Below are 21,824 nucleotides of genomic sequence, written 5' to 3'. Positions count from 1 at the left end.
GATAAGTGTTGACGTATTCCCAAGAACAACCAAGAAAATACAAAAAGTACCCACTTCTTGATATCGTACGTCTAGTGGGATAGAAGCATTTATTTTGTAGGCAATATGGGTTTTAAAAAACCCTTAACACTGGTAAGGGCTTAAAAATACATATCTATATTACTAAAAGGGGAGTTCTTTTTTGTTGTTTGTTTTTATGGGCTTTTTTAATTCTTACCCCAGGATATATTTTACAATAAACATCAATCGGTTGCCTTTGGAATGCATCCCTACCGGGGATGGAACCCGAAAACTAGGTATGGGGATTGAATGGGCAACCTTTTGGTGGACAAGATGACACTCCAACCAACTGAGCCACCCCAGCCAGGGCTGAGATGGGAGTTCTTAATTGCTAAGTGACACAGTAAATAATTATTCTATTATTTCCTGACAGTTTTCATAGAACTAATTTGCAAACTTAATCAGGGGCTAAAATTTCACACTGAAAATGTTAAACATTTTAGATAACTGTGAAACCCGTTTATTTTTATTCCTTGCCATCCTGGGAATATGCGTTTTGTGTGTGTGGTTTCTGTTTTTGTTTGTTGTTTGTTTAAGTGCTGTGTGAATACTTTTTGAAAGAAAAGGACACTTGAAAGTTACTCCGAAACTTCAATCTGAAATGTCTTACATTAAGAATTTCTTGAATGTTGTGTATATATTTTTAAAAAAGCACTTTGTGAAATAGTTTGTACATTTATTTCCTAATTTATACATGATTTTGGGTGTTAATATATTTAAGGATTAATAACGGAGTGTTTATTTAACGTGTTGTCCGTTTTTATGTGACATTGTGTGGGGGGGGGAGTGATGCCGGCAGCTCGTCATTCACTGTCTTATATTTTCCGTGATATGAATGTTTGCAAAAGCTTAGGCTGCGATGAACCATCCGTGCAGTGTGGTAGATGGTGCTTTGTTTCTTATGACTGCTCCCACCGCCAGTGAAGGTGCCGAGGAAGACTTGGACGTTGGCCCTGGTCCTTCTTCCAGTTGTCCCTGCCACCCAGCAGGTCACGAACTTGAGAGCTGACCACCGTGTTCAGAAGGGCTCACAGTTGGGCTGCAAAAGCTCGCCGCCCACTGGGGCTTGTTCTGGAACCACGCTGTCGAAAAGTACTGGGGACTCCGGCGAGGACCCCGGGAATCGCATTGAGGTGGACAGGTCTCCGGGCCTCCGGGGAAGCCTTAATATGCTCCTAAGCCGGCCGTTTTTATATATATAGGGTTGAGTATTGGGCGCGCTCAGAACTGTACAAAGTGGAAGATGGTTTCCATTTTACATGTTTTAGCCATTATTTCATTTCTATTTATTGCACAGGTCAGACTTGTCTTATTTGTGAGCACAGGACATTTTTTTGAAGATCATCATCATTTTTTTTTTTTTTCCTCCCCCAGCTGGAGTTTGGCGTATTCATTGTTTATGCTTTTGGTGTAATTAATAAACTGGTTCTTGGAAAGTCATCCCACAGTGAGTTTTCGTGACGTTGCTGGGATGCTCCAGGACCTGGGGCTGGACCCAGGTGGGCCTGTTACCTGGCTGGCGTCCGGCCGCCACTGGGGCCTGGGGACGGGCTGCCGTAAAGATGACCCCGGCCACTGCCGCAACGCCCCGCCCCGCGGAGGGGATGCTCGGGGCTGAAGGTCAGGCCCGCGACGGGGAGGGGCCGGGCAGGTCACCTGAGACCACACCCTGCCCGAGGGCGACGGGGACACAGCCGGGGCTCCTGAAGGCAGACGGGGGCTGGAGGGAAACGCACAGCGCCGGGATGGGTGGCCAGGCCCGGTCTCCTCGTCTTGGTCTGGCCCCCGGCCCCGCGCCCCCGGAGGCGCCAGCCAGACCCGGGGTGTTGAGACCCTGCTCTGCGCAGGCGCAATATACGGCCGGGCTCGGGCCGCCTTCCGCCCATGCGCGTTGGGGACAACCTGCGCAGGCGCGGCCCGGGCCAGCCCCGGAAGTAATCCGCCGCCGCGGCGGCTGAGGCCCCGGAAGAGATGTGTCCTTTCGAGTGGGTGAGTGCGGGCGAGGGGGCCGCGGCCTCGGGTCCCGGGCGGGGGCTCCAGGAGGAGAGAGGAGGCCGGAAGCGGGACAGCGGCGCCGAGCGGGCGACCCCACATCCCTGTCCTGCGTGTAGCGGGACGGTCGCCGCGGGCGTGAGCGCGGACACCTGGGCAGCCGGCCGGGAGTCTGGCGGTGCGCGCGTGCGCTAGAGCGACGCGTCGGCGGGGCCCCAGGTGCCGCTGGGCTCCTCCCGCGCATGCGCGCACCCAATTTAAGGGGTTTAGCGGTTCCGTTGACCCAAGGTCCTGAATTCTACACGTTTTTTTTTCCGGGAGCTTCTTTATAATTGCCCGTGGCACAGAACAACATAAGCACACGCAGGAGTTGTTTTTTTACGATATGTTTTTATGGGCTTTGTTTGTTTTTGTTTGTTTGTTTTTAGACAGGAAGGGAGGGAGAGGAGCATCAGTGTTATTGACCGGCTGCCTCCTGCACGCCCCCTACTGGCGATCGAGCCCGCAACCAGGCACGAGCGCTGACCTGAGTCGAAGGGGGCCTCTCAGTCCATGGGACAGCGCAGTCCACTGAGCCACACTGGCTGGACGCACACGCAGGTTTTGATTTCGTTGAACAGTTGTCAAGTTTTAATGCAAAGGCTGCTGTCAGTCGATGGGTTGTTTCCCACCGAGTCCTCGCCACCTTTTGCAGTGAGGCGTGTCTGTGGGCTCCACGCAGAACATCCGTGGACAGGCCGCCTGCTCGCACCTGGGAGAGGGGGCCTTTGTTCTGGGAAGGCTGAAGGCGGGGACCACGGAAGTCCGGAAGGGGAGGCAGACACAGATCTGTTTTAGCAAAGAAAACAGCAAAAGTTAAGGCGCGGGCATCGTCCTGCGGTCTGCAGAGACCCGGGTTCGGTTCCCGCTAAGGGCATGTACCTAGGTTGCAGTTTGGCCCCGGCCCTGGTTGGTTGTGCGGGTGGCGACCACTCGGTGTGTCCCTTTGACATCGATGTTTCTCTCTCTCTCTCTCCCTCCCGCTCTACCTGAACAAAAAATGGAAAAATGTCCTCGGGTGAGGATGATAAAAAAATAAAAAATAAAGTTAAGGCGCGGAAAACGGATTCCCTGGAAATTATCCTTGGGAGGTGGTTGTGTGCTACTTCACATTGAAGATTCCTGCCGAGGCCAGGACACCGTGGCTTTGAGCATGTCACTTAACCCATGAGCCTCAGCGTCCCTTGCTTTATAATGGGCATGAAACATGTCAGGGTCAGGAGCCATAGCCCCACCACATAGGGTAATTTCAGGAGGGTTTTTATTTCATTTATTTTTAAGTTCTCACCCGAGGATATTTTTGCATTTATCTTTAGACAGAGTGGGAGGAAGAAACATTGATGTGACAGACACACATCGACCAGGGCCGGGCACCAAACCGCAACCGAGGTACATGCCCTTGACCAGAATCGAACCCGTGGCTCTTTGGTCCGCAGGCCAACACTCCCACCGCTGAGCCAAACCGGCCAGGTCTTCATGATGGTTTTAAAGGTGTGAGTGTAGCCCTGGCCAGTTTGGCTCAGCGGTTAGAGCGTCGGCCTGCGGTCCGGAGAGACCCGGGTTCGGTTCCCACTAAGGGCACATACTTCGGTTGCAGTTTGTCCCCGGCCCTGGTTGGTCGTGCGGGTGGGTGGCAGCCACTCGATGTGTCTCTTTCACGTCGATGTTTCTCTCTCTCTCTCCCTTCCTCTCTCTCCCTTCCACTCTATCTGTACAAAAAAATGGAAAAATATCCTCGGGTGAGGATAAAAATAAATAAATAAATAAAGGTGTGAGTGTAGAGGTGGTGTTTTAACCTGGAGCCTCGACAGCCAAAGCATAAGGACAGGAGGGGCAGTTAATAGAAGACAGCGGTGCAGAGAGGGCTGCCCTTCGGTCTGGGGATTAGAGGTGAGAGAGGGAAGTTGCTCTCCTGGCCTCCAGCTCCTCCCTCCAGTCTCTGCCAGAGGGCACTGCAGCCAAGGGGAGCCATGCAGGGCAGGCCTCAGAAGCACAAGGTCGAAAGTGGGTCTGGAAAAGGAAAGAGATACCCACGTGCGCTACAATCGCTTGCACAGTTGTAAGGAGTACGCGTAAAAATGTCCATGCACGTTGAGCAGAGATTCCTGGCTCATAGTAACTCCCAGTGGCCCAGGAGTCACACTGGATGGATCAGAAGGGCCATGTCTGAAGTACAGTCCCTGCCGCGGGCTCTCCAGTCTAGAAAAGCCCCATCCTGGAATCAGTTTGCCCGACTCCCACCAGGGATTTGCAGAGTCTTGTCTTTTGTACCCCACTTACTTGTCAGGGTGAACGGGTGCCCGGAGAGGAGTTGGAGTCCACTGCACAGACCATCAGGGTGGACCAGTGCTTTCTGTGGACTTTCTGTGGCGGCAGGCATGTCCCCATCTGTGCTGCCGGGTTCGGTACCCACTGGCCACACGTGGCCGTGAGCACTCAGAATGTGGCTTGGGTGATCAGGCAGCTGAGTTTTTACGTTTTTTAATTGATTTAAGCTTAGCAGCCACATGTGACTGGTGGGTACCTCATTGGACAGAGCGGGTAGAGCGTTAGAAGGAAGATGAAGTCCAGGTAGCGAGGTGAGACACAGCTGATGGCTCACCTGGCGGGTACGCGTGCAGTGAGTGGGTTTTCCAAACAAGTCGGAAGGGGGCAGTGCTCCTAATTGGACCAGATGGAGAGGTCAGGTTCTGGTTGGCTTTGCCAGTGACCGCCATCTCTGCGGTCCCCCTTCAGTTCCATGTCACCGGGGTGGGGAAGCCGCCTCCCGGCACCGCAGCTGCGTGTTGGTGATCGTGTTGGTGATCGGCGAGTTGTTTTTCCCCTTGACAACCTGTCTCACACTCACCCCACCCTGCCCGTCCCATCTCACAGCACCGTGACCTTGGAGGTCACTTCCCCTCTCTCGCCTCAGTTTCCTTCTTTTCTTTTTTCTTTAATCCTCACCCGAGGATATTTTTCTATTTATCTTCAGATAGAGGGGAGAGAGGGAGAGAGAGGGAAAGAGAGAGAAATATCGAGGTGAGAGGGACCCATCAACTGGTTGCCTCCCGCACAACCCCAGCCGGGGCCAGGGACAAACCGCAACTGAGGTACGTGCCCTTGACTGGAATCGAACCTGTGATGCTTTGGTCCTCGGGCCGATGCTCTAACCACTGAGCAAAAATGGCCAGGGCCTTATTTCTTACAGAGTTGTTACGAGGACTGAGTGAGCTCATGCCCGCAGGGTACCTGCAGCAGCATCCTGCAAGTCGTAGGCAGAGGTTTGGACGTTCGCCATTGGACTCATCTCCAGGAACTTTGTACCTGGCACTGCTACCAGTGGGGTTGTTGGCCGCTCGTGCTGCCCACGCAGTCGGCGTGTGTGAGCCTGTAGCCTGCCGCCTCACTAAGTCCACTCATGCGTTCTAATCAAGTGTGTAGGTTTCTGCACAAACAATCAGACCTGCAGTTTGTCACTACTTTTTTTTTTTAATTCTTTTTTTTTTTTTCAAATCTTTATTGTTGGATGTAAAATGTATTACATATGTTCCACATTTTTCACCCATTGACCCCCTCCTCCCCACTCCCGCCCCCCTCCCACCTTTTCCCACACTGTTGTCTCTGTCCATTGGTTATGCATATAAGTTCTTTGGTTTACTTCTTCCCACCACCCCCCAAACCCTTTCTCTTTGATGTTTGTCAGTCTAGCAATGAATTTGTGCTTCTTAATCCCTTCACCTTTTTCACCCATTCCCCCAACCCCCCTCCCAACTGGCAACCAACAAAATGTTCTCTGTATCTATGAGAATGTTTCTGTTCTACCTGTTCATTTTGTTTGTAGATTCCATTGTTGATAGATATGTATTCATTGCCATTTTGTTTGTTCATACATTTTATCTTTTTCTTCAAAAAGACCCTTCATCATTTCATATAATAACAGTTTGGTAGTGATGAACTCCTTTAACTTTTTCTTGTCTGGGAAAGTTTTTATATGTCCATCGATTCTAAATGACAGCTTTGCAGGATAGAGTAATTTTGGTTGTAGGTTCTTGGTTTTCATCACTCTGAATATTTCTTGCCACTCCCTTCTGGCCTGCAAAGTTTCTTTTGAGAAATCAGCTGATAGCCTAATGGGAACTCCCTTGTAGGTAACTAGCTGCCTTTCTCTTGCTGCTTTTAAGATTCTCTCTTTGTCTTGAACCTTTTGCATTTTGATGATGATGTGTCTTGGTGTGGGCCTCTTGGGGTTCATCTTGTTTGGGACTCTCTGTGCTTCCTGGACTTGTATGTCTGCTTCCTTCACCAAGTTAGGGAAGTTTTCTGCCATTATTGTTTCAAACAGGTTTTCGATTTCTTGTTCTCTCTTCTCCTTCGGGCACCCCCAAGATGACCCCCAAGATGCGAATGTTGGCACGCTTGAAGTTGTCCCAGAGGCTCCTTACACTATCCTCATTTTTTTGGATTCTTTTTTCTTTTTGCTGTTTTGATTGGGGATTTTTTGCTTCCTTATATTCCAAATCGATGGTTTGCTCCTTGGATTTACATACTCTATTATTGAAGCTGTGTAAATTATTCTTTATTTCAGTTAATGCCTCCTTCAATTCTAACTGTGTATCCATGATTTCTAACTGGTCCTTTTTTATGCTCTTGAGGCCCTCCCTAAGTTCACTGAGGTTCTCACTAAGTTCACTGAGCATCCTTATAAGCAGTATTTTGAACTCAGAATCTGTTAGGCTGCTTATCTCCCTTTCGCTTAGTTCTTTTATTGGGGTTTTGTTCTGTTCTTTCATTTGGGACCTGTTTCTTTGTCTCCTCATTTTGGCTGCCTCCCTGTGTTTATTTCAGTGTATTACTTAATGAGAGGTATGGGGCTCGCTGAGACCCATGCTGCTCATTTGAAAGAATTTAGGAAAAACCTGAAGCAGGATCCAAGACCCGCCAATCCTATGGTTAAGCAAGTGGCAACAGCTTGGGTGGGCTTGAAAGTTGGGTGGGATGGGGCGGGGCCTCAGGGAGTCAGCAGGGCGGGGCTACCAGTGTGAGCCACGTTGCTGGAGTCCCAGGTATGGCTTCTGTCTGCCACCCCAGGGAAGGGCTCACCAAAGGAACAAAGGCCTCTTACAGCACATTTGTCCCCGAGAAAGCCCCCTCTCCAGCCCTCGCTCCAGTGCCAAACAGCTCAGTTCTTCCCTGTGTGTCTCTGGCGCCCCTCGAGCTGCCCAGCCGCGGGAGCCTCCTGATTTTTATCCGCCACACGTGGGTGTGGGACCAGCCCGTCCCCTCCACCCCTCCTACCAGTCTGGATGTAGCTGCTGCTTTTTTAAATTCCGTAGTTGTAGGACTTCCATTCAGCTTGATTTCAGGCGGTTTTGAATGATGATTGTTCTGTAGTTTAGTTGTAACTTTGATGTGGTTGTGGGAGGACGCGATACCGCGTTTACCTACGCCACCTTCTTGACCGGAAGTCCTTTTTTTTTTTAATTCTTTTAAAATCCTTACCCAAGGAGACTTTTCCATTGATTTTTAGATAGAGTGGGAGGGAGGAAGGGAGAGAGAGAAGCATCGATGTGAGAGAGACACATCAATCGATTGCCTCCCCACAACCCCGACTGTACTGTACATGCCCTTGACTGGAATCAAACCTGAGATTCTTCAGTCTGGGAGCCGACGCTCTAATCACTGAGCAACTGGCCAGGGCTGTTTTAAAATTCTTTATTACAGTGTCTAAAAGTGTTGCACATGCCCAGCCGGTGTGGCTCAGTGGTTGAGCATCGTCCCATGGACTGGGAGGTCCCGGTTCGATTCCCAGTCAGGGCACATGCCCGGTAGTGGGCTCCATCCCCAGTAGGGGGCGTGCAGGAGGCAGCCGATCTGTGTTTCCCTCTCACATCAGTTTTCTCTCTCTCCCTCTCCCTTCCTCTCTAAGAAATCAATAAAGATATATTTTTTTAAAAGTGTTGCCTAGAAGCGGTGGGTGAGGGCATCCTTGCCTTTCCACCCGGGGAGCCGCAGTTCAGTCTCCCTCCAGTCACTGTGCACTGGCTGTGGCCCCGGTCAGGCTGACGACGTCCCCTCCCACTCTCGGTTCATTTCCCTGCTCAGGAGGGAGTGTGATCTTTGTCAGGTGTGCGGCAGCCAGTGTGAGATCCGACTGCTGACGACACCTTGCGTCCCAGGCCGGACGCGGTAGGACACGACTTGGTGGGGACTGCCTGCCTCTGTATTCCTGAGGGTCGTGGGGCGCAGTTGCCTTTCCCGCAACGTCAGATCTGGGTACCGGGGCTTCTCTGGCCTCATGACAGGGGCTGGCCGTGGTCTCACACCCTGTCTCCTGGAGATTCACATGAGGTTGCTGTACTTCTTCCTGGCATGCTTGATAGAATTTACCAGTAAACAGCCCAAGTCTGGAGCTTTCTTTCTGGGTGTGTTCTTTTATAACAAATTCAACTCCGGTAGCAGTTACTGGCGACAGATTTTCTATGTCTTCTGTCTTCGTGGGAAGGTGCGTCTCAGGAGTGCGTGCGGTTTGGGGGTGGCAGAGTCCGCAGTAGGTTGTCCTGCTGTCCTCTGCCCTGAGGTGCCTGAGGGCCCGAGCAGGTGGCACTTTTTCTCTTCCTGGCATTGTGAGTGGTGTCCTTTCTTGATCCCTCCAGCGAGGGGTTTGTCCCCTCTGCTTATATTTTCTTTTCCCGTTAATTGTTTGTTAGGCTTCACATCATTAATCCGTTTAACCCTCACAGTCCTGCCAGGTTAAGTACCAGTGACGAACTCCATTGTCCAAGACACTGAGGCTCGAGCAGATCATTCAGCCGGCTGCCAAGCTGGGCATCTGTCATCGTTTCGTGGGGCCGCTGTTCCGGAGAACCACAGACCCGCTTCCTCCGGAGGCCAATGTCCGAGGGCCCGGCGGTGGCAGGGCCGCGCTCCCGCTGGGACCTGGGCGGACCCTCCTCACCTCTGCCCTGGTGGCTGCGGCCATTCCTGGTCTTGCAGCTGAATCGCTCCAGCCCCTGCCTCCGTCACTGCGTGGCCGTCTTCTCCCGCATGGTGTTTTGCGCGTTTTTCCACGGGCCAGTTGGCTGCTGTTTTCCCGTCAGTTTTCTGTTTTGTGTGTTTTTGGTCTTTACATAGTGTTTCCTTCTTTCTGTTTACTTTGCTTTTCTTTTTGGTTTCTGGACCTGGAAACTTAGGTGGTTGATTTCAGGTCTTCCTTCTTCACTAACAGAAGCACTTACCGCTATGGTTGTTTTTGCCCCGTTTCGCTTTCCGCAGTTTGTTACCTGAGGTCAGCTGACGTTCAGAAAAGCTAAAGGAAAAATCTCAGCAATAAACAACTCATTGATATTTTTTGTTTTTTGTTTTTTCAATCCTCACTTGAGGATATTTTTTTTTATATATCTTGAGAGAGAGAGAGAGACGTAGACGTTAGAAAGACATATCAACTGGTTGCCTCCCGCACGACCCTGACCAAGGCTGGCGATGAACTGCAACCGAGGTACATGGCCATGACCTTGACTCATTGGTCCGTGGACTGACTCTCTAACTGCTGAGCCAAATCAGCCGGGACCAGTTCATCGGGTTTTTTTTTGTTTTGTTTTGTTTTTTATCCTCACCCGAGGACATTTTTCCATTTTTTTGTACAGATAGAGTGGGAGGGAGAGAGAGGAAGAGAGAGAGAGAGAGAAACATCGATATGAAAAGGACACATCAAGTGGCCGCCACCGCACGACCAACCAGGGCCGGGGACAAACTGCAACCGAAGTATGTGCCCTTAGCGGGAACCGAACCCGGGTCTCTCCGGACCGCAGGCCGACGCTCTAACCGCTGAGCCAAACCGGCCAGGGCCAGTTCATCGGTTTTAAAGTACATGCTGCCCTGGCCGGTTTGGCTCAGCGGTTAGAACGTCGGCCTGTGGTCCAGAGAGACCTGGGTTCGGTTCCCACTAAGGGCTCGTACCTTAGTTGCAGTTTGTCCCCGGTCCTGGTTGGTCGTGCAGGTGGCAGCCACTCGATGTGTCCCTTTCACGTTGATGTCTCTCTCTCTCTCTCTTTTTCCCTCTCCTTCTCCCTCTCCCTCTCTCCCACTCTGTCTGAACAAAAAATGGGAAAATGTCCTCAGGGGATTAAAAAAAATAAAGTGCACGCTGTTCTGAGCAGCGTGAAGAAACCTCGTCGTCCCTGTCCATCCCACCCAGGATGTGAGTCGTCTCTTTGCCCAGTGTCTCCATGCTCCCCGCCCATTAGTCACTCAGCAGCCACCTCAGCTGTCACAGGGAGAGACCACCATCACATGACTTTTATTACAGCATGTTGTCACAATGGTTCCATTTTATTCATTTATTCTTGTTTGGTTGGTTTTTTATCCTCACCCGAGGACATTTTTGCATTTATTTTCAGATAGAGCGGGAGGGAGGGAGGGAGGAAGAGAGAAACATCGATGTGAGAGAGACACCTCCACTGGTTGTCACCCGCATGACCTCAGCCGGTGCTGGGGACAAACTGCAACCGATGTACATGCCCTTAGCGGGAACCGAACCCAGGACTCTCTGGTCTGCGGGCCAACACTCTAACCACTGAGCAAAACTGGCCAGGGCTTTTTTTTTTCCATTATTGATTTTTTAGAGAGGGAGAGAGAGACAGAAACATTGATCAGAACATCGATTGGCCGCCTCCTGCACGCCCCCCACTGGGGATCTGGCCCACAACCTGGGCCTGTACCCTGACCAGGAATTGAACTGACGACCTCCTGGTGCAGGGTCGGCGCTCGACCACTGAGCCACCGGCTGGACTGGTTCCATTTATTATTACTCGTTGTTAGTCCCATACTGTGTCTGATTTATCCATTGAACTTAATCACAGGTGTGTACGTATAGAAGGGAAGATAGTATCTGTAGGGTACGATACTGTCCAGGGATTCAGGTGCCACTGGGGGGTCTTGGCACGTGTCCCCCTGTTCGTTCCCCTCTGAGCTCTGAGTTAGCCACGTCCCATAAACTTGGGTATGTTGTACCCTCACGATCACTCAGCTCAAAATATTTTCTAATTTTTCTCTTGATTTCTTCTTCTACTTGTTGGATTATTTTAGAAGAGCTGTTTTACCTCCAGTTTGACATTTAAACTGCAAGATAACAGCACAGCATCTGAGGAAATGGGTGCTTTCATTTTCCAGGAACTTTGATGTGAGACTCCGACGTCCTTTGTGGTAGGTTCATTCAGCAGGTGCCTGACATTCCGGGGGGGGGTGGGGGGCGGTTCATGATCCATTCTGTGGACACACACTGGCCCCTGGGTAGCTGTGGGCTGCTGGGGGCAGGTGACTCATGACTCGGGGCCCAGCGAGGCCGGTGACAGGAGGGTCACAGCCACCGGCTCACTGGCTGATTTGAAACAGGCACGGGGAGTCCAGTCTGTTCTGTCCACATTCTCACCAGGTCCCTTGTTTTGCTGACTTGACTTTTGTTAGGAGCCACGATGTCTTCGAGGCTTTTCTCTGCCGGACGACAGGGCGTGTTCGAGGGCCTGGGGCGCTGGCCTCCGTCCCCACGGGCTGTCCTGGGCTGGCTCCTCCCGCAGCGTGCTGCCCCCAGGCTGCTCTCTCTCGGCTGTGCAGACGGTGCCCAGGAGCCCTCCAGAAAGAAACCGCTGTCCGAGAAAAAGCTGGTGAGGCTTCTGCCCGGGAAGGGGCTGGTCCCAGCATCCCTTTCACAGGTCTGCTTTGAGTTCTCCTGGTCACCTCTTCATTTATTCCGATCATGTTATTGGAGGGACACAGGTAGGTCTTGAAAATGCTGACAGGAGATGGGGCCTGAGCTCTCTGAGAAGCTGCCCGAGCAGGGAAGGGGCCACAGCGGGGACCTTCTGCACGTGTCACACGCTCCTGGCTGCGGCGCCCGGCACGAGCTCTCCTGCGGTAGGAGAAAAGCTGTGGTTAGGCCAGCTCCTTGCCCCCTGAGCCGGGCTCCAGGTCCGCAGAGGTGCTGTGGACCAGCCGCCAGTGGTCCAAGGCGTTTCCGTGCACTGCGTGCGCCCAGCACATGAAAATGGGGCCTGGGCTTGCCCTTCCCAGGGCTGGTCCGCTCTCCCCGGCAGGTTGGCTGTGACGGTGTTGGCATATGGCGAAATTACAGTTTTGTGTGGTTGTTTTCTTTATTGATTTATTTTGAGAGAGAGGAAGGAGAGAGAGATAGAAACATCGTTGAGCAAGAACATCGATTGGCCGCCTCTGCACGCCCCCCACTGGGGCTCAGGCCCACAACTTGGGCATGCGCCCTGTCTGGGAATCGTACCAGGGACTGCCCAGTGCATGGACTGACACTCAACCTCTGAGCCGCACCTGCTGGGTGAAATTACGGTTTTTTAAGTAGTAATTCATGGTTTTTCCATGTAGTGGTGCCAAAGAACCTTAAAACGTTTTTCTTTTTTAAAGAATCTGCGTGTGAGGTGGTGGGTGGAGGAGCGATGCCTTGAAGAGTCCAGTGCAGGGGCCGGTGCTGGCCGGTCTGTCTGTGCCCACAGTGCAGGGAGCAGACAGGTCCCAGCACAGGACGGCTGGCCGAGGCGACCTCGATGTCATGCCCTGGCTTCTCAGGCAGCTGCCTGGTCGTGTGAGCAGATAGTTACTGAGCAGTGACCTGCCTCTTATCAGTCCTTATCTGGACTCTGCCCCCTGGAACCTGGAAGGCGACCCCCCCAAAGGCCTCTGTTGGCATCGCAGCGTTTTCACACCAGCCCTGTTGTCAGGCCGCAGAAAACGCCCTTCAGCACCGTGTTTGTGTCTGTAAAAAGCGGGAAGAACTTGCATCTAAGGCATGTTTTCTAAGCAACCTGTTCCCCCAGTTGCACCTGTTGAGGCTGTTACTGAGCCTGTCTTCTGTGCTGGCCGCGTCCATGTCTGCTGGGAACTATTTCCACTTGCATTTTAGGAGAGGCTGGTGATGGTGGCGCCATCGCTTCTCATTTTAGAGCCCACGTAGGTAGGGGAGGTGCATTTCCCAGGCTGCTGGTTCTGAGGACGGACGGCAGCGTTACTAACGGGCGGGGCGCACTGTGCTCTCTGCAGAAACGGCATTTCGTGGACCAGCGCCGGGTGCTTGTCCGAGGGGGGCGTGGAGGCGACGGGGTGAGCTGCTTCCACAGCGAGCCCCGGAAGGAGTTTGGGGGCCCTGATGGTGGCGACGGGGGCAACGGCGGCCACGTCATCCTGAGAGGCAGGTGCCCTGAGGGGTCGCTTGGGCGGGGTGCTGTGTCCGCACGTGCTGGGGAGAACGTTCCCACCTTCTCATCTGACCGGAATTCGAATTCAGAAATTGATGCGTGGACATCATTTTTGTTAAATATGTGAATGTTCATGTTTAAATGATACACCAAAACCCAACTTTGGTAGTAGGTTTTTAAAAAAATCCTCAGGTACACAGAGATGCCTTACTGTCTGGAAACGTGAGGCTGCAGAGATAATTTTTTTATATATAAATATTTTATTTTATTATTTTTTATCTTCACCCCAAGATATTTTTCCATTTATCTGCAGATAGAGTGGGAGGGAGATAGAGGGAGAAAGGAAGAGAGAGAGAAATATCGATGTGAGAGGGACACATTGACTGGTCGCCTCCTGCACGACCCAGCCAGGTCTGGGGAAGAATCAGAACCGAGATATGTGCCCTTGGCTGGAATCGAACCCGCAACTCATCGTTCTGTGGGCTGACGCTCTACCACTGAGCCAGACCAGCCAGGGGAGGCTGCAGTGATAGAGGGTGAGAGTGTTACCACGTCAGTACCAGGAGGTCGATGACTCAGCACATCTTGAGCACAGATGCTCCATAAACTGGAAACTCAGTAAACATGACAACAATACAATGTAGCGACTTTGAAATTGTGAACATTCACAACATAATAAAGTGCAGCTACTTCTCAATTGATGACATTATGGCTAATTTAAAATTTTTCAGGAATTGTAGTATTTTTAAAAAAAATAAGGATTTAGCTTTTTAAAACAGCACATTGCTACTTCAGTAGCTCCTCTGCCCTCATCCGGTTTCCACGCGCATCCTTAGTGTCCCTCAACGGGACGAAAGAAAGTTAACAAGGTGCAGCCGACTTTGTTTCTAACACAGAGGCACAGGGAGGTTCTTGCTCTTGACTTTCAGTTGACCGGCAAGTCAAGTCCCTGTCCTCGGTCCTGTCCCAGTATCAGGGCTTTGACGGAGAGCACGGCGGCAGGAAGAACTGCTTTGGGCGCAGTGGCGCGCTCCTCCACGTCCGGGTGAGCCCCCGCCGCAGAGCCCGCCCTGCCTGAGTCTAAGCCCTCAGGCTCCTTAGGTTCCAAGCCGTGGTCCACGGGCCCGTGGCCTGAACCACACAGCATCTCCCACAGAGCAAACCCCAGCCTGAACTTCATACTGATTTTAAATCACCTGTGTGTGTGACCCGGTCAGAAAAAATCTCAAAATCATTTCATTGCACGAAGAGGGGATCCACAGGGTCCCCTGTCCCTCTTGCCTCTGCCCAGAAGCTGCCCTCTGTCCCCACCCTCCCAGGCCTCTGAGCACTGAGGTCACTGTGCTCGCACCAGCTCAGCTCACCTCGGGTGTGAGCAACACGGTGTGTAAGGCCAGTTCCAAGGGTGTCAGCAGCCCCGTGAAACCTTTGGAGGCTGGGGCCTCTTCCTGGAACTCAGCCGCTCTGTGGAGGGGCCCCTCTCTGTGGCACTGCCCCACCCCCTCCAGAACTGGGAAAACAGGCTGTCCGGCCACTGTCTTCCTGCTCCCCTGCTGCGCGACCGATGCTGTGTTCTTTTTCAGGTCCCCGTGGGCACTTTAGTGAAGGAGGGAGGCGAAGTCGTGGCTGACCTGTCACGCCCAGGGGACGAGTACCTCGCCGCTCGGGGCGGGGCAGGAGGAAAGGGCAACCGCTTCTTCCTGGCCAACGACAACCGTGCGCCCGTCACCTGCACCTCCGGGGAGCCCGGGCAGGAGCGCGTCCTCTTTCTGGAGCTCAAGACCATGGCCCACGCTGGCATGGTGGGTGTCACCGCTGCCCCGGCGGGCAGGGGCGTCCTCCTCCTGGAGCTCAGGGCCATGGCCCACGCCGGCATGGTGGGTGTCACCGCTGCCCCGGCAGGCAGGGGCGTCCTCCTCCTGGAGCTCAAGGCCATGGCCCACGCTGGCATGGTGGGTGTCACCGCTGCCCCGGCGGGCAGGGGCGTCCTCCTCCTGGAGCTCAGGGCCATGGCCCACGCCGGCATGGTGGGTGTCACCGCTGCCCCGGCGGGCAGGGGTGTCCTCCTCCTGGAGCTCAAGGCCATGGCCCACGCCGGCATGGTGGGTGTCACCGCTGCCCCGGCAGGCAGGGGCGTCCTCCTCCTGGAGCTCAGGGCCATGGCCCACGCCGGCATGGTGGGTGTCGCCGCTGCCCCGGCGGGCGGGGGCGTCCTCCTCCTGGAGCTCAGGGCCATGGCCCACGCCGGCATGGTGGGTGTCGCCGCAGCACCGGCGGGCAGGGGCGCTCTGCACACGAAGCCCTGGAGAGCTAGTTTCTGGTGGTGGGACGGCAACAGGAGAGAACAGCTCATCTTTCTCCAGTCTGCGTCCTATGACCTGGAACAGGAGCTGTGCCCGCACCCGTGGTCCCGGTCTCGCCCACACAGGAAGTGGCAGTGTGTCCCCCTGTTTTGCAGGTTGGATTCCCCAACGCAGGCAAGTCCTCGCTCCTCCGGGCCATTTCACGTGCAAAACCCGCGGTGGCCGCCTACCCCTTCACCACGTTGAAGCCCCACGTCGGCATCGTGCACTACGAGGACCACCAGCAGGTCGCAGGTGCGCTCAGCAGGGGCTCTCTCAGCAGGTGCGCTCAGCAGGTGCGCTCAGCAGGTGCACTCAGCAGGGGCCCTCTCAGCAGGTGCGCTCAGCAGGGGCCCTCAGCAGGTGCGCTCAGCAGGGGCCCTCTCAGCAGGTGCGCTCAGCAGGTGCGCTCAGCAGGGGCCCTCAGCAGGTGCCAGTGTCCCTGCCTGCTGCCTTTGTTCTTCATTGGGGAGCTCGGCAGCGCCATCCTAGAGACCGTGTGTGATTCTAAAGCTTTTCGGGTACCATTCTGAGAGAAGGAAGCTCTCCCAGAAGATGATGTACCCATTAAAAACACATGCTTGGCCCTTGCCGGTTTGGCTCAGCGGTTGGAGCGTCAGCCTGCGGTACAGAGAGACCCGGGTTTGGTTCCCACTAAGGGCACGTACCTCGGTTGCAATTTGTCCCCGGCCCTGGTTGGTCGTGCGGGTGGCAGCCACTCGATGTGTCCCTTTCACATCGATGTTTCTCTCTCTCTCTCCCCCCCCTCTCTCCCTCCCACTCTATCTGAACAAAAAATGGAAAAATGTCCTCGGGTGAGGATAAAAAACAACACATGCCTGCTGGCAGGTAGTGCTGTTTCTGTGGCTCCTCCTGCTGGCCGGCGCTCTCTGATGATGTCCATCCGTAATCGAGTTACTGATGGTTACAAGAAGCTGGTTCCCCCTTTAAATCATTTTTGAAGCCAGAAAGACTAGAATATGTAACTCCGGTGAATGCGTAATTCCTTATCAGATGGGTCCGTCTCCGTACCTGTCACCAGGTATTTCTAGGCGGTTTGTGAAGCTCAAAGCTGAAAGTCGTGGTGGCGATGGGCCTGATGCGTCACCGAGGCTGTAACGGTCGACGTGGGCGCAGGTGTTCCTTGAGAGGAAGTCTTAGTGTCGGGGGCGCTGTCTCCACAGTGGCCGACGTACCGGGCATCATCCGAGGCGCACACCGGAACCGGGGCCTGGGGCTGGCCTTCCTCCGGCACATCGAGCGCTGCGGCTTCCTGCTGTTCGTGGTGGACCTGGCGCTGCCCGAGCCCTGGACCCAGGTGGAGGACCTGAGGTTCGAGCTGGAGAAGTACGAGCGGGGCCTGTCTGAGCGACCTCACGTCATCGTCGCCAACAAGATTGACCTCCCGCAGGCAAGGGCCAACCTGCCCGAGCTGCAGGCCCGCCTGGGCGGAGGCGCCATCGCCCTGTCGGCGGCCACGGGCGAGAACCTGGAGGAGCTGCTGCTGCGCATCAAGGAGCTGCATGACCAGCACGCAGCCGCCGAGCTGGCGCGGGGCCGCCAGCCCCTGAGCTGGTAGCATGGGCTCCTCACGCTCAGCCGGGCCGCTCCCGTGCTCCTGTGCCAGCAGCCGGCCCTCCAACACCGAGGTGGGCTTGTCGCTGTGACGAGCACCCTGAGCAATGAGGACAGTGCTGTCGGGTTTGTAGGGAGACCAGAGGGTGCGACTGGAGCCAGAGGCGCCAACCCGCACGCGAGCAGCTGTCACAGCTGGGCCTGCGAGTCCTCAGCTGTCCCCACGCCCGCAGAGACTGGACAGGCACCCTGCTCTGCTTGGAGGCCATGTCCGAGCAGCGAGGCGCTGCCCGCTGTCCTCAGGCTGTGCCGAGCTCCGGAGCCGAGCGCGCGCTGGCTTCACGACTGAGTGCACCCAATATCCGCCCGGAGCGCGGCTTCCGATCTCGTCTGTGCAGCGACTTGTGAGCTGCTGGTGGCCGGGCTCCGAGAGGACGTGGGCTTGGCCCCCACTGCTGGCGTCAGAGAGACTGCCGGGCTGCACTGCCGCCAGCCTTCGGTCAGCTCCCCCTGCTTCCCCCTGCGGCACAGGCCCCAGGCCAGGGCGGTTCTCTCTGCAGGAGTTAAGAGGCTGGGTGCTCCAGAGGCGACCCTGCCCACTGCGCTCTCGCGGACTCGGGCCTGGAGGGGACAGCGCTGCTGCCCTCGTCCTCCAGCAAAATGCTCTGCGACTAGTTTCCCCAAATAAAGTCCAGTGCTCCTGACTCATCCCTGGAGGCCCTTCGGGGGGGGGGTGCGGGAAGAGAATCTCTGGATGTCTTCTGTTCCTGAGGTCAGCACACCGCTCACGGGCTTTCAGGGGTGCAGGTCTGCAGCTGGGGCGCGACCCTTCCCCGCGTTCCCCCCTCCCCCCGTGTGCAGCGACGGGGCTGCTGTGTTCCAGGACGGGGGAGGGCCGCCCCACTGCTGCGGCTCCGCTTCAGCCAGGGTTTGCTGGGCTCACTCCAGGTCGCCACTCGGCCTGTGCGGGTGGGACGCCTGTGGCTGAGTCCAGAGGGCTTTAGCCAGTGCAGCCCCGAGCCCTCCTCACGCCCGGAGCTGTCCTCTTCCCTGCTCTCCGGGAGGACGTGTTTGTGCTCTCGAGACTGGTCTGGCAAACTTCAGACTGGGGCACTGCCTCCGGACACGGTGCCCGCTCCCCGGGGGCAGCTCTCCTGCCAGCCCACAGAGCCCAGGCTCCCAGAGCCCTCCTGGGGTGCGCCTCCAAGACATCTCCCTTCTGCTCCCAAATCCCGGGGGGACACTAAGATGGTCCCCCACGAGGGTGCAGCGCTGGGGGACCAGTTCACACGCTGCTGGTCCCATGGAACCTAGGGGAGAACCCAGGGGAGTGGGTGGGTGGAGTCCTGGCCCCACAGCTGAAGGGAGTGGGGGTGTCACCCCATCTCTGGAGTCCCAGTTCCCCTGTCTGCATAGAAGTGTAAGCACCCCTCGGGGTGGCTACGAGGACATGGGGTGCTCTAGAAAATATTGATGAGAAGTTTCTTTGCACCCCCAAACCTAGTCACGAGGGTCAGGCTGGGATGGGGTGCAGGGAGGTAGTGGCCAGACAGCCACATGTGTCCCTCACATCTCAGGGCCTGGAGTCCCTGCTGGGGCAAGCCCAGCCCTCCCTGGTCATGGCCCTGGCTCCCCACAGGGCCATGGCCAGTTGATTAACTGGACCTTTTTTTTGGAAGAATCAGATGCCTGCTGGGCACCCTGAAAATCTAGGGTCTTTATTCCAGGCTGGGAAGGGCCTTCACTCAGCACTCAGCTTCACTCAGAAGCTGCTCCTGGGGCACCTCCAGAGCTGGCACCAGGACACAAGCAGCCCGTGCCAGCCCAAGGGGCCCAGCCAAAAGGCCCCCAATCCTGAGCCCCTCAGCCCCACCAGCCTGGCTACAGCCGTTCCTGCCTCCGGAGGGCTGGCAGGTGGCCCTGCTCGGAGCCAGGTCATCCGCTGCACCCAGGGCACTGTGAGTGCCACAGCCAAGCCCCTGGGGCTCCTCCCCAGGCCGATCCCGCTCAGTGGATGTGGACCGAGGGAGGGGCCTCCTTCTCAGGGAGGCTCCCTTGGCATGTGAGCTGGGTCACCCCTCCCCTGGGTCCTCTGCTGTCTACTGCCCTGCAGCCCTCAACCCCGTGGGCACGGCCCCACTTTGCCAGGTGTGCATGTGCCTCCTGGCGGCTGGTCCGGCACACAGTAGGTGCTCAATAAACATCCACAGCGCGGCACTGGGGAAAGGCGCTGCTTTGTCTGCCTAATGTGGGGTTCTGGGGAGAGACACTGCTTTGTCTGCCAGTGTGGGGTTTGAGGAGAAAGGCCCCCCGGCGTGTTTGTTTGCTGCGGGGCCAGACCAATCTGCTCGGTGACTTTCTTCTCTCCTCCCCCACCCCGCGCAGGAGCGGGAGCGGCACTTTCCAGAGATTGAAGGCAAAATTGCTTGAAAGCCTGTGCTTTTATCCTCCAATTTGTAGCCATTTGGCGGGGCTGGCGGAGGGCGGCGAGGGCTCTGGCTGTGCCGGCTGCCCGGAGGTGCCCGCTGCTGCTGCTGCTGCTGCGGAGAGCAGAGGACGGTCCTTTGTCCCCGCTCAGCTGGCCCTGGGCTGCAAAACGGACGCCAGCGGGGGCTCAGCCTGGGTTGTGAGGGGCAGCAGGGTGGCCAATGCCTAGTCTGCAGCCAGCGCCACAGGGCCCACGGGCTTCCCTGAGCTCCACTGCCCACGGACGGCAGCGCCCACTGCCCTGCACCCTCTGCTCACGGCAGCACCCAGCCTCCAGGGAGCCCCTTTCTCTGGTCCCTAGGGAGGGGCCTGCCGGGACCAGAGGGGTCCCCATAGGACAGGGAGCGTGAGCAAGGGGGCGGGTGCCAGCTGAGGGGTCTTGGGAATAAAAGTGCGGTACAGCTGGGTGATAGGTCTGGGGGGGGTGTCATCGTAAATGCTGTGGGGAGGGCGCCCTCTGCAGAGGTGGTTCTCAGCGTCTGCGCTGACCTGTCCCCGCCACAAAGAGGCCGCGGGACCCAGGGCACTGGTGGGGAAGGAGACTGCGTGGGAAGAGAGTGTGGTCAGGAGGCAGGGCCAGCACCGCGGGGACAGACGAGAGGCTGGAAGGAGCTGGGCTGGTCTCGCCCCCGTTCCTGGAGTGAGGCCCGGCTCTGCCCCTCCGCGGAGCAACTGGACTCATGTCAGGTCTTTCTCTCCACCAGTGCCCTCAGTCCTGCCTCCAGGCCATTGCACAGGACGTCTCCTCTGCCCGAGACGCCCTCCCTCTGCCCCCTCGCCCCCTGGAAGCTCTCCAGATGGAAGGTCAGGGCCGAGAAGGGCGAGCATCTCCTCCTGGGGCGGGCAGGCTGCCTCAGACGGGGCCGGGGCTGGAGTGAGTCCCCCTGAACAGATGCTGGGGCCCAGCAGGCGGGGTGCTGCTGGGCACCGTCCCTTCCCAGGACTGAACCCTGGCATGCCAGCCAGGCTGCTCTCTTCTCCCCCGTGCAGAGTCCCCGCATCCACCCCCCCTTCCTCCAGGAAGAGAACCCTGAGGCCAAGGCTGGGGGAGGGGCAGGCCTGTGGTCTCATGTCTCCCTGGGGCCCCCGAGTCCTCAAGAATCAGCAGCAATAAAAATACACTTTACTGTGGACCTCAGAGTCTGCAGGGCCGGCACGGTGGGCACAGGGGAGCGGAGCATGCAGCGTGCCCATGGGGTGCAGGGGATGTGGCAAAGCGGCCCCTCCACTAGGGACAGCCTGGTCCCCTCCGACTGCCCCGAGAGCCGCAGGACCCTCGGCAGGGCCGGGCCTCTGACCCGTCCACCCCAGGAAATGGTGCAGAGGGAGCGGCTGGCAGCCTGCTGACCAAGCAGGAGTCCGGGCTTCGGCCACTCAGAGCCGCCTGCCAGGCCCAGCACCCTAGCCGGGGGGCAGGGTGGGCAGAAGCAGCTGGCGCAGCTCAGCCGGAAACAGCAGCAGGAGAGAGGGCGTGGGAGCCCACACCTGCCAATCCTGCCCTGAGCTCCTCTGCAATCTTGTCTCTCTTGATTAAACACCCAAGGAACATCTAGTTCACAGATGTGTTTTCTTCTTTGTCTTCTTGCAACTCCCAGAATGGAGAAGCAGAGAACAGCAGTGAGCTTGGGGGCAGAGAGCGTCGAAGGAAAGAGGGCTGAAGGAGTTGGGCCCGGGCCTAAGCAGGAGGCAGACAGCAGCAGAGCCGGCGGCCCGGGCTTGTCTGGACCAGGGCAGGTGCGCAGGTGTGCACAGGTGTGCACAGGTGTGTGCATGTGCAGGAGACTGGAGCACACACCAAGCATTAGCTTTGGGAAGAACCCTAAGCAGTAACTGCAAAGGGTGGGCACCACTGGTTGTCACACTGCGGGGGGTGGACCTGGCAGCCGAGACCCTTAGATTGTCCCTCCTCGGCTGGAGCTAGGATTTGGGTGGTGTGGCTGGCCACCCGTGTTCCCGTTCAGGCAGCAAGGGCCTGTCGGCCCGCCCGCCAGGCTGCCTCCACCGCGGACAGGTGGTCTAAGAGCGGCCACCATGGCATGCAGCGGGGGCCAAAGACGAGGCGCTCACACCCAGCAGGAGGGAGGGAGGCGGCTGCCCGGGAAGCAGGGCGCGGGGCGGGGCGGCAGAGGGCCGG

At 56.2% G+C, this 21,824-nt stretch overlaps 1 protein-coding gene across 1 annotated transcript; it reads left to right on the top strand.

Moving 5' to 3' along the window:
• Nucleotides 1-2,027: 2,027 nt before the first annotated feature.
• On the top strand, nt 2,028-17,881 carry MTG2 (mitochondrial ribosome associated GTPase 2). Its single transcript, XM_036244829.1, has 8 exons — nt 2,028-2,049; nt 11,158-11,274; nt 11,536-11,732; nt 13,132-13,279; nt 14,216-14,331; nt 14,870-15,088; nt 15,745-15,883; nt 16,813-17,881. The coding sequence occupies exons 3-8, from the start codon at nt 11,544-11,546 to the stop codon at nt 17,205-17,207; spliced, it is 1,206 nt and encodes a 401-aa protein (XP_036100722.1). The 5' UTR covers nt 2,028-2,049; nt 11,158-11,274; nt 11,536-11,543; the 3' UTR covers nt 17,208-17,881.
• Nucleotides 17,882-21,824: the final 3,943 nt, after the last annotated feature.

Source organism: Molossus molossus, unplaced genomic scaffold (genome assembly GCF_014108415.1).
Source record: "Molossus molossus isolate mMolMol1 unplaced genomic scaffold, mMolMol1.p scaffold_m16_p_6, whole genome shotgun sequence".
Taxonomy (NCBI): domain Eukaryota; kingdom Metazoa; phylum Chordata; class Mammalia; order Chiroptera; family Molossidae; genus Molossus; species Molossus molossus.
Note: the sequence above shows the minus strand (reverse complement) of the source record. Positions and strands in the feature narration are given on the sequence as shown.